This window comes from Vicia villosa, linkage group LG3 (assembly GCF_029867415.1).
Source record: "Vicia villosa cultivar HV-30 ecotype Madison, WI linkage group LG3, Vvil1.0, whole genome shotgun sequence".
NCBI lineage: Eukaryota > Viridiplantae > Streptophyta > Magnoliopsida > Fabales > Fabaceae > Vicia > Vicia villosa.
Window position 1 is genome coordinate 10,460,593 of NC_081182.1, and position 13,544 is coordinate 10,474,136.

Genomic DNA, 13,544 nt, shown 5'->3' on the forward strand with positions numbered 1-13,544 from the left:
ATAAATAAATGGTCCCCTCAGCGAGAAAAAGGGTCTCCCGAGAAGAATGTAAAGGTCGTGGGCGGGGCCAAAGCTAAAAAGGATAATACCAATGATTAAGAAGAAGAATGAAAAAAGGAAGCACTAGTACATCTCATCCATTAATGGAGGCTTCCCAGACCAAGGAACTCATCCAAGGGCAGTGTTAAAAGAGCAACCATTGATCAGTTAATGATAGTCATCAAAGAAGGAGAGGCGCACTGTGAAGGGAATCCAAAGAGACATATCCTTGTGTTCTGCAACAATGAAAAGGTGGGCGGAACCCTAAGTGAAATCTTTCCCCTGGTAATAATGATGATCATGGCCAAATTCGATGTGTTTAGATTCCTTACAGACGGGGGGAGCGCGTGCGATGTCATGTATTTAGAGCTTTTTGAGAAGCCCAAGTTAAAGAGGTAGAAATTATCACCACATGAAGGATCCTACCTACAAGCCTTCAATGACATAGTAACTCACCCATGAGGATACATCGATATAATGATCACAAATTAAGAAGGATGAGACACTAGAATGGTCAATTTGCATTTTTAGCAATCCCCTATAAGAGCATCTACAATTGCATCATAGACAGACCCTTCACAATAATATTTGGACGTGGTGGCCGATCCAATCCACTAGAAGATGAAATATCATAACATCCATGATGAGTCAGTAACAATATGCACTGATCTGGCCGGATCTTGAAAGATACATAAATCATTATAGTACGATAAAGGCGAAAAAGGAGAGGAGAACATGATGAAGGTCAATATGGCTTCCCTTGGTAAGCAATTGGAACTGATGATGGTTGGTCACTGTAGTGATATATTTATATAGATCCATAATAGGGTGGTAAAGGGTCACCCCGATTAGGCGCCCTCCCTAGAATATGACACCTATGCATTGTCCCTACTCTGTAAGTAGCTCTCCATAAGGAGAGACGTGGATGATGACGTGTATGCAACCAATAACCATGTGTGAAAGGGGTCATGAACATGATTCTATGAAAAGTAGGAAGTTAACAGGTTTCCTTGTCAAGGTAGAGCGGTTACTGCTCTACCTTGACTAGGAAAATAATTGGTACTACCACCAAGTAAGATATAAATTATTCTAAGATTGATAACTGCAAGAGGTAGACATGAAAGAAGGATGAAGCGAGAGATGCCCGAAGATCAATAAGTTGCGAAATAGTCGCTTGGTTAAGTTTCCCTATTTTACATATATAAAATTTACTCTACTATATAATATACATAAATATGTAGTGACATAGTTGCAAGATTAACCCATTTATCTAATTCAGTAACAAAAGACACATGAGTAACTCCTTTATTTTCTCGACCTCTCCTCCTTTTATATAATATATCTCAAAAGAAGAAGGATGACTACTAATGTATATCTTAACATGATAACCAATGAAACAAGACTAAGATGAATGTACATATATTTTATTAGAAATTACATAAAATTGTTATTATTATACTCTTTCTTTTACTGTCAATGTATCAATTTGTTTATATAAATTTATTTAAAATTATTTTTCACATTTAAAAATGTTTAAATTTAACTTTTTATTTTTCAAAACACTTAATTTAGAAAAAAATATCCCAAAACACTTAAGTGAAATGAACATAAAGAAAAAATAAACAAAATAGTAGTAGTAATTAACATATTTAAAAATAAAATAAAGAAAAATGTTTGGATTGAGATTTGAACATACACCATCTTATGAGAATATAATTTGAAAATAAAAGATGGGAAAATGTCAGAAGTGGGATTTGAACCCACGCCCTCTTTCGAAGACCAGAACTTGAGTCTGGCGCCTTAGACCACTCGGCCATCCTGACTTATTGATTATTTCTTATATTGTATATATTTATCACTATATATTTACATATTCATTCAATATTCTTGACACCTCTACTCTCCCACCTCATATCCTTCTCAATTTTATGGGTCGTTAGGGGTGATTGTGATTTTTTTTTTTGAAAGCCAATTTTAAAATGAAATTTGTTCGACAAAAATAGAGTTATTATGATTTTTTATTTAATTTCAAAACATTTTTTTTACAAAAACTAAAATTAAAGTTTTTAAATTCTTTTTCTTTTAAAGTTAATACACGACCATCAATGATCAACCACTATTCCAACCACTATTATGATAACCATCGACCACCACCGACCATCATTGACCACCGCCAACCACTTTTTTCAAACCACCTTCAAACACCTCCGACCACCATCAACCATCACTAACCACCACTCCAAATATTTTTTATCACCACTTTATCCACTTATGATCTCTAATTTAGCCATCACCTACCACCATTATACTCACCTCTAACACCACTATGACCACCCCTAACCATCACATTAACCACCCTTAACCATCATATTTACCACCGATAACAGGGCCGGCCCTGGGCCAGGGCAAGCAGGCCCACAGCCCAGGGCCTCATAAAAAATGAGGGCCTCATATTTTATGGGTTTGGGCTTTAAAAATTATAAACTAAACTATTTATATATATCTGTTATGTTACTGACATGAACACAAATCCAACTACAGTGCAGCGGTTGTGTTGCGTAAATTTAATGTAAGGGATAGGTGTACGATCCTTGGTTCTTTGAGTTGGAATGTAAGTTTTTTTCAATTGTTTTCAAAAACTACCACATTTGTTTTTCATTTGTTTTCAAAGCGTGTCATATTTTATAATATTAAAACAAAATCATTGGCAGTGTGTTAAACAACCATAGGTTGTTACTTTATAATCATTTTAAAATTTTATTAATATTAATATTATTTTTAATTGAATCATTATGATTAAATATATAAATATATTAAATAAATAGATTTAAAATATTTTTGAACAAAAATTAGTTTGGTTTATCAAAGCATTTTTAAGGTCTTATTATTTTTTTAATTAGTTTGTCTTTTTTCACATTATTATATAAAACTCTAATAAAATTTTGAAGTATTTATCGCATTGTCTCAAAAATTTAAAAATCTTATAATTTTAAATATATATTAAGGTCCATTTTTATTAGGGTCCATTTTTAACTTTTGTCCAGGGCCTCTTAAATGTCAGGCCTGGCTCTGACCGATAACAACCACCCCAACCATCATCAATCAACAATACTGATTACTAGTCACCACCACTGTCTACCACTTCAATTGTTGTAAAATACCACTAGTCATCACCACTAAACACCACTCGTACCACTTTAACTCCTATTTTAAAATTAATACTAGAAAAATGCATTATACATTTTTAGTATTTTAATTATTTACAAACCTAATGATATGAATTTTTTAGACTAAGATATGTTTATCATGAATATTCATTTTTATGTTTGAAACTGTTTTGGGTCAACCAAAGGCCTGGTAACACATGTCTAATATAGGTCCCAAACTGAAGCGTCATCATAGAAGGCTAGTTAATAGGTGGAACCTCGTTAGAGAGTCGGGCATCTGATCAAAACTAATAATGCATCAACCACTATGAGATCTGATTGGACGGATCCCCATGACATGCACTAGATCAAATAGGGATGGTTTTAATTGTTTACCATATATAAGCCTTGCCGCGCACCATAATGAGTATTATCTCATTTTCACTCTTGCAAGTTACTTTGCTATTACCTCACTAACTTGAGCATTAGGATGCTAACCTTGCAGGTATACCTTTCTCGATCACATCAAATTCTTGACACCTTACTGAATGGAATTTCTCTCTTCATCTAATTAGTCTCTCGTTCCATGATCAGAAGAATGGCAATTGAAATTTTATTCCTGAGGGGACGTATGTTGGCACGATGTTGGAACAACTGGTCAAACAAGATAACCCAGTTTTAGCACACATATGGATAGCATTGTAGAGTTAGTGTAAAAGCAAAAATAATACCAGATATGGGTAACCCAGTTCGGTGAAACCATACATACGTTTGGAGGGAACTCTACCCAAGTAAGAAAATTTTCTATCAGTTGTTTAGTACACTTACTCTTCTATGAACCACAAGTCCACGTTGTTCAATGCCTCTTCCTAACACTACCCAATGAAATTCTATTCAGGACACCCCCTAAATATGAGAACCCCTCTCACTTTCTCTCAATCACTAATCCCAAGTGATCAACTTCAATAATAACCATATTGAATGTTGAATGTTACAACTCAACTAAGACAAACCAACAACTATGCCAAATTACTGAAACATAGAGTAGTGTACATCAAGATTCTACCCTAACCCTTATTATTGCATTAGTATCAAATAAAAATTATAAAGACTCAAACCCTAACACAAATAACCTAGTCTTTGCACACAAAATCCATGTCTCAAACGTAAAACTGAGCCTCCTTTATATAGCAATGCCTTCTAGGCTTTTCTTCCTTCGATATCTGATTTGATTTAGTTCAAAAAAATAGTTGATTCAGTTGGATATGATTTTATCCATGATTGTCTCCAACAATAAGATATGATATTTCAAATTCAAATTTAAATTTCCATTTAAATCTGATTTTTTATATATCAAATTTAAATTTCCAATTTAAATTTGATTTGGGGATCTCCAACGACCAAACAAATCAAACAAACATTGTTAAAGTAACTGTAGCAAATCTGATTCAATCCCAATCAGAACTTTCCCACCAAGGAAAATGTGCATGGCTTGCTGTCAAGGCCAGATGTTGCATTGCACACATGTTGAAGCATCGTGTTCAACATATTTCAGTAGTACATCCAAATAAACGCTTCAGCTTGAATATGTAGATCTTCATCATAAGTGAATCTTGGATAGAATAACTCAGCACCATAGCTGCAATCACATTTTTCTATTGTAAGAGACCATATTTTGCAGCACGCATGGTGGAACATTGGCTTCCACACGTGTCCCTTTAAGCACATGATTGTGTAGAAAGCGATGTCGAATGTCTCTCTATTTGGTTTGAGAATGCATCACTGGATTTTTTGGTTATGTTGATTGCACTTGTGTTGTTGCATCTATGTTGAATGCATCCTAGATTAAATCCATAATTGCAAGGCTGTTGCTTTAGCCATAGAATATGAGCACAACAACTATTTGTTGATATGTATTCTGCTTCTGATGTACTAAGAGCAATACAAGCTTGTTTCTTACAAGACCATGATACTAATGCATTTCCTAGGATGTGACATGTATCATTTGTGCTCTGCAATCAGTATTATAACCTTCATAATTCGAGTCAAAAGAACCAGCCAAATCACATATTTCATGATTCTTTTCACGGAGGCGGGATGAAATTCCCTTGGATTTGCTTGAAATCAAGCGCAAAGGCAAACACTAAACATAATGTCGGGAGGACTTGTTGTTAAATAAAGAAAAGAGCCAATCATACCTTGATACTTTGTTATGTCAATAGAAATACCAAATTCGTCAAGATCAACATATGTTCCTAAACCCATTAGAGTAATTATCTCTTTCCAGTTGTCCATATCAAATTTATTCACCAATTCCTTACAATACTTGGATTGATTGATGAAGATGCCATTTTTTAATTGAAAGTTCTTCACATAGGTATTTATTTGTTGATCCAAATATGATGTCGTCAATGTAGATTTGAACCAATATGGTATTATCTTTTATTTTCTTAATGAATAATATAGTATCAACCTTACCTTTTTCAAATACTTTTCACAAAGAAAGTTTCTAAGTCTATCATACCTAGCACTTGGAGCTTGCTTCAATCCTTAAAGAGCCTTTCTTAACTTGTAGACAAGTGAAGGATTCTTGAAGTCTTCAAAACTGGGAGGTTGCTTGACATAGACTTCTTCATCGATGTATTTATTCAAGAAGGCACACTTGAAATCCATTTGGAATTACTAAAAATTTAATGAACAAAGATAAGCAAGTAATAATCAAATAGCTTCTAACCTTGCAACCAGAGCCAATGTTTCTTCACTATCGTTTCCTTCTTCTTGATTGTATCCTTGGTCCATTAATCTTGCCTTGTTTCAAATAATTATATCGTTCTCATCAAGTTTATTCTTAAGCACCCATTTGGTACCAATGGTGTGTTTATTATTAAGCCTAGGAACAATTTCCCAAACTTGGTTTCTTTCAAATTGGTTTAATTCTTCTTTCCTTGAAAGTATCCATTGGTTATCCTTTAAGGCTTCACTAATATTTGAAGGTTCTATTTGAGAAACAAACACCATATGTAAGCAAGCATCCTTGATGTTGAGTCTTATTGATACTCATTTTCTAATTTCACAAATAATGTTGTCGATTGGGTGATCACGATGAGTTATTCATTCTTGAGGAAGATCACTTTGATTTTTCTCTTGTTGAATTATTTCCTCTTTGTGTTCATATTGTTCAACATTATCATCTTTGGCAATCTTTTCCATAGGTACTTCTAAAATATCATCATCATCACAAACAACTATCTTTAGAGGTGTTAGATTCATCAAAAAATACATGCATAAATTATTCAATATTTAAAGTTCTTTTATTATAAATTCTATATGCCTTACTTGTGAGAGAGTAATCAATAAGATACCTTCGTCGGATTTCTCGTAGAACTTACCAAGATTGTCTTTGTCACTATTGAGGATAAAACATTTACATCCAAAAATATGAAATAGTAATGTTTTAGCTTTCTTCCCTTTAAGAGTTCATAAGGAGTATTTTTCAATATTAGCCTTATGATAACTCGGTTGCTTATATAACATGTCGTGCTTATCGTATTCACCCAAAAGTACTTTGATAGATTCAAGTCACTTAGCATGGTTCTTGCAAGTACAACTAGGGATTGGTTTTTTCTTTCAGTCATTCCATTTTGTTGACGAGTCCTTGGTGCTAAAAAATTATGAAAGATGCCATGCTCCTCACAAAAGTCTTCAAATGATGCATTATGTAATTTTCCACCATGGTCACTCTTAATTGATGCAATCTTCATGGATTTTTCGTTTTGGTCTTGCTTTGCATATTTATAATTGAATGCTTTAAAAGTGTCACTTTTCTAGACTAAAAATAGTGTCCAAGAATATCTATAAAAATTATCAATAATTAATAAAGCATATACATTACTTCCAAAGCTTTTTGTCCTTGATGAACCAAACAAGTCCATGTGCAACAATTGAAGTGGCCTTGTAGTTGTTACCACATTCTTCGGCTTGAAAGTTTATTTGGTTTGCTTTCATTTTTGACATGCATCACATAATTTATCTTTGATAAACTTGATCTTTGTAGAACCAATAACAAGGTCATGTTTGAATAACTTATTTAAATGTTCCATATGAATATGGTTAATTCTCTTATGTCAAAGCCATACACCATTATTGCTTATACCCCGAGACATTTCATTTTCAAAGATAAATAATATAAAGAAATCATTAAAATATTATTAATTCTTTTACCCATAATCCTTGTCTCATGTGTTACTTCATCTTCAATTATGTATTTATGTTTGGTGAAGTTGATTTTGAGACCTTTGTCACAAAATTGAATTATGCTTAGAAGGTTGTGCTTTAACTCTTCTACATATAGTACATCATCTATTGTGAAAGGTGGTGATCCAAATTTGTCCATGCCAAGAATTTTTCCTTTGTTGCTGTCTCCATATGTGGCATATCCTTTGGCCTTTAATACTAGAGATGAAAATTTGTTTTTGTTTCCAGTCATGTGCTATTTTTTTTTATTTTCACCACTAGTGTCCGTCCTACTAGACCACCTAATCTGGTTCCAGGGTTAGTTCTAGCATCAAATGGTTCCATCCTCCTCCCAATCGCAATTGTGGGAGATCAAATTGTGTTCCTCCCTACCAATTTCAGCGCCAATCACCACTGCACCATTATCAAGATACCATAAATTTATAGTGGTTTTCAAGCATACCTATAAAACAATTTATAATTTTTTTAGGTACCCAACATTCACATAATGTCAACTAGGAACACTACAATTCCTTACATATTATGCATTAGGTGTGTGACCCTTTAAACCACAACAAAAACATGTAGGAACAAAGTTACTTCTATATCTAGGAACATAAGATTTATTTTGAACAAAATTCTTCTTAGGATGATGATGAATAAATTGCACATTCTTAACTTTCTCTTTATTGGATCGGTCACTTGCCTTGATAAATATAGTTTTACTAGTACTTGGTTTGTCAAATTTTGAATAACTAAATCCACTTTTATCATTGGAATACCGAAGCTGCGACAGGTATGAGAATGATGCATAATTTTTTTCGTATTGGGGGAGTAGCGGCTGTGTGTCTACTAAGGAAACTTTCTAATCCATCTAGTCCCCTTTCATATCTTTCAATAACTGTTTTTAATTGGATAATTAAAAAAAAAAAAAAGATAATAACAATCATTGCATGTGGAATTATGTTTTTCTTTGTCAAAATATTTTTGCATAGTGTTAATTTTCTCTTCAAGAAATGAAATTTGTTTCTTTTGTGTTGACACCATTTTGTGCAAAATTTTAAATTCATTGAGTAATTCATTTATTGCTTCTTGTGCATCATTATCATAAGAAAGTTTTTTGTTACTAACCTCATCTTCTTCATCATCGAAATAATTTGAAGTCATTAATGCAAGATTTGCATATTCTTAGCTTTCTGAATCGGATGATGAACTCACGTCATTATCATCCCATGCAATATAGGTCTTTTTAAGTTTGATTCCTTTCTCCTTTTATGACCACGTTTCTTAGTAAATTTTAGATAATTCGTCTTCATGTGTTCTTGCTTACCACATTCAAATCAATTGAAGTTCTGGGTTGATGTAGATGATTCATTCTTCATGAAAAATTTTCTTCATTTTTGCAAATTTTAAAGATTTATCATTATTGGAAAGCTTGCCTAACCCATACAAGAAGAATGAATTTCTCATCTTTATCTGGTAGATCTTCTACCACTTCTTCCCTTGAATTAAATTTTAAAGCAATATCGTAGATTTCTATCTTGAGTTTCTTCATTCTCTAGTCTTTTAAGTTCAATCTCATGCTCTCGTAGTTTTTCGAATAAGGTTGCGGAAGACATATTTGATAGACTATTCTTTTTTGATATTGTTGTCACTTTCGGTTGTCATGTCCTAGTCAATGATCTAAATATTTTAAGATTAAGTTTATCGTCAAAAAAAGTCTTACCAAGAGTCATAAGGTGATTTGTCAAGTACATAACTTTTTTCTGCAAGTCAAAAATTGATTCTTCGTGCTGCATTCTGAACAATTCAAATTCCTAACATAAGATAATTACGAGCACAATGTATCTAGCCACGTGACATAGTCCTTCACTCATTCTTTCCCCATATAAGTATGGGTGTTCATGGTTCAAGAACTAAATTAAATTGAATCACATTAATGGTTTAGTTCAATTCTTGAAAATCATTTTAACAAAAAAAATTAGTTATTTGTTAAACTAGTTTCATTTCGATTTAAATTTAGAGCCAATTTCTATTTATAAACTAGTTTATAAGTAATTTGTACTTATAAATCAATTTTAGAACCAATTATAAAACAATTTTATAGTATGGAAAAAAAAACGCACTCTCTCACGCACACGCACACGCACGCGCGCGCACACACACACACACACACACACACACACACACACACACACACACACACACACACACACACACACACACACACACACACACACACACACACACACACACACACACACACACACACACACACACACACACACACACACACACACACACACACACACACACACACACACACACACACACACACACACACACACACACACACACACACACACACACACACACACACACACACACACACACACACACACACACACACACACACACACACACACACACACACACACACACACACACACACACACACACACACACACACACACACACACACACACACACACACACACACACACACACACACACACACACACACACACACACACACACACACACACACACACACACACACACACACACACACACACACACACACACACACACACACACACACACACACACACACACACACACACACACACACACACACACACACACACACACACACACACACACACACACACACACACACACACACACACACACACACACACACACACACACACACACACACACACACACACACACACACACACACACACACACACACACACACACACACACACACACACACACACACACACACACACACACACACACACACACACACACACACACACACACACACACACACACACACACACACACACACACACACACACACACACACACACACACACACACACACACACACACACACACACACACACACACACACACACACACACACACACACACACACACACACACACACACACACACACACACACACACACACACACACAGAGAGAGAGTGTTGGGGTTGATATTGAAAATATATACATGTTGAAAAAGTCTCACATCGCTAAGTTTTGTAAAAGAAGAGGGAGTCGAAGGCTATATATAGGACTAATTATCTTCTGAGCCTCGCATCGCTTAGTTTAGTGATGGAAGAGAGAGTCCAAGACTATATATAAGATTCAAGTTTTTCGTTACAAACTACAATAGTCAAAAACACTTTAAGCTTTTATTTGACTTTCGAGATATAGTTAAATATTTGTTTTTGAGGGTGTGGAACTGTGGATGTACTAGGAGTCCGAGGTAGTTGAGAGTATATTATGTATTGTAACAATTTTCACATAGTGTTAATCTTTGGCTATCACTCTACAACGGCAGGGATTATTTCTCTAGTTTTTTAGTTTTTACGTTATGTTCATGTGTTGTGATTGTGTTATTTTTTTCTATGCTTTAAATAGTCTAATTTTTTTATTCATTGCAATTTAGTCTAGTTATAAAGTTCACTTAATCATATTTTTGACACAACCCTCTTGTCCTTGTAAAAACTCATTTACTATATTTAACTCCTGACAATTGACAAACACATATGAAATTAACTATGTTAACTTGGACAAATTTACATATAGCCAAATCCCATCCAATAATGCACAAAGTCATGACTCATGAGACAAATGTTGTTTTCTTATAAAGATATAATTATTACAAAGTAATGACATAATTCTATTTATATACATACATTAAATTTAATGCATTTATATATATACATATATTAAGACACTCTCAATGAGAATCCCAAACACGCATCTATACACCCACCCGGTATTAGACAAAAGTTAGGCAGCTTATTAAATAAAAACAAATAAATAAAAAACTATAAGGAGATAATAATGATTAATTATGAATAAAAAAGCAAATTATATTAAATAATATCCTTTTCACATCATTTTTCTTCCTCTCACTATCTTCACCAAATTCTACCATCAGAAAGCGGCGTTGGGAATGGGAAACATCTGTTGTGGAAGTCTGAAACGGACTTGAGAAGCCGGTGATCGGACGGCGACGCCGTGCCAACAGATACCTCCCTTGCAAATGATCTCATCGTGGCTGTGACTAGGTGGATGGTGGCGGTTGAAGGCATACGTGGCTTTACGAGAGACGTCCCACGCCAGCGTTGATATTAGAATAAGGATCACCGCGGTGGTTGACATGATCAGAATAAAAGCACCGGTGAAGGTGCGACCGGAGAGAAAGCCGTAGAGCTTGATACAGACGATGATTGTAACATAGATTATCGTAAGGTTGCTGAGAACCGTGTCAGATAGCGCCATAACGAAGAGTGTAACAGTAGCGGTAGCAACTACTAGCAAAGGGTTTTTGAAGCGGTTGTGTTTATATGTTGCTGTCTTTTGCTTTGTGTAATGCTATATTTTGCACTATTTTCTTTTCTTTTTTTTCTTTTTCTACTTTTTTTTTTAGTGACGAAGAAATACACACTTTTGGTGTACTCCACCAATCGATTTTAGGAACATCAATCAAATAGCTCCACGTGTCATCACTTGGGAATTTTTATTAGCCTCGGATATATATGGAATATAAAGAACATTTAATTTTGTTGACTCAACTATTATTATATATTTATTCTTAAGAGAGAAAAAAAAAGTAAAAGTAGACTATATTATAATAAAGGATATTATTAAAGTATTGGCTAATAATATTACAAATATTTCTCCAAAAAAATAATATTACAAATAAAATAAAATTGTTGTTATTTTTATGATTAATATTTAATTTGACAAAGATATTTGTGTAAGAATTTTTTTTGAATTGAGAATGTCGTTAATAGTAATATTGTGATGATAAACAAACATGACTACTCTATTTCTGAAACTTCTCAACTATCCTCAACTAATGATTTATTTAAGGTCATAATTGGACAAATAAATGTGATCATGACAAGTTCGATTTCATAATTCGAAACTTTATCTCTGACCAAACACAACTATTATGAGATATGTTCTTTGATATAGAATAGTCTTACCTAAGTGTGTTTAATTTCATGTTATTTTTTTGCTTTCCGCACTATTTCAATTATTTTCGCACTATTTCAATTATGCAAGTTTGTTTTTGTACTTTGATTTCTTAGGAACTTTTAATTAGTAAAAAGAGTGATGTTTTTCCTTCTTAAATAATTATTCGCTTATATTTACATATTTAAATGATCGTAATGTATTTTTACCCTCGTTTTTTATTTTGATAAATGAGAAGAAGTATACTCTTAGAGGAAGTAGATTATACTCTCTACTTAATTCAAGGAGAGATGACAACTAATATTTGATGATAACAACTAAAGTCAAGCATAAATTAGTCGTTAAAAATGCAACCAAATCAATATGCTTCACAAGTTGGATTCTCTGATGATGGCATTTAAATGGAATATAACTCAAGCTTCATCTCAAAGTAAAGCTCAAGCATGTGTCTATAAGATTGAAGTATATGAAAAGACTTGAAGTGTGTAATAGCTCGCTCTGGCAGGCATGAGAGAATAAAAGCTTAAGGGTCTTCTTGTAGAATTATACAACTAATCATACATATACTAAAATAATTTTTAACTTATTTTTCTCAAGAAAATATTTATATAATTGCCTTAAAGTCGTTTCAGCTGATTTGGGAGCTGTCAGAAAAGCTCTGACCAAAATTTTCTTCCTGCCAATTGATAGGCACTTCAGCCAATTGATTGGGTTGGTGAAAAAATGTGCCATAAACGATTAGGACAACATCTTGATGGTTGGCAATAACTATATATCTTTTCTTGCCTTTTAAAATTTTCTAATCGATTATTTTTAGGCCAACCAATCGATTGGTATATGTGTCAATCGATTGACTCATTAATTCTGACCCCAAAAAAAATTTTTTTTGGTGTCAAACTCTAGCCTATAAATAGATGTCTCTTCCCTCATAGTTTCATATCCAGAAATGTGAGCTTTCATTCCTCACTCCTCACACTCTCTAAAAATATTTATGTTTACTTTCTCTCACCAAATTATAGTCTAGCGCTTTCGAGAAAGTCGTTTTGCAAGTGAGGCACTTGTAATTCTAGAAGTGTGGTATTGTAAATTTACCAAGAAAGTTTTGTTTTACCTT

The 13,544-nt window shown here is 33.7% G+C and overlaps 1 protein-coding gene and 1 non-coding gene across 2 annotated transcripts; both read right to left on the bottom strand.

The window, feature by feature from the left end:
- Nucleotides 1-1,778: 1,778 nt before the first annotated feature.
- TRNAL-CAA (transfer RNA leucine (anticodon CAA)) lies at nt 1,779-1,862 on the bottom strand. The gene has a single exon. It is a non-coding gene; the product is annotated as a tRNA-Leu (tRNA).
- Nucleotides 1,863-10,944: 9,082 nt separating this feature from the next.
- On the bottom strand, nt 10,945-13,162 carry LOC131657523 (uncharacterized). The gene is made up of 2 exons (XM_058926911.1): nt 13,094-13,162; nt 10,945-11,824 (listed from the first exon to the last, which is right to left on the bottom strand). Exons 1-2 carry the CDS (start codon nt 13,160-13,162, stop codon nt 11,384-11,386), a joined length of 510 nt encoding a protein of 169 aa, XP_058782894.1. The 3' UTR covers nt 10,945-11,383.
- Nucleotides 13,163-13,544: the final 382 nt, after the last annotated feature.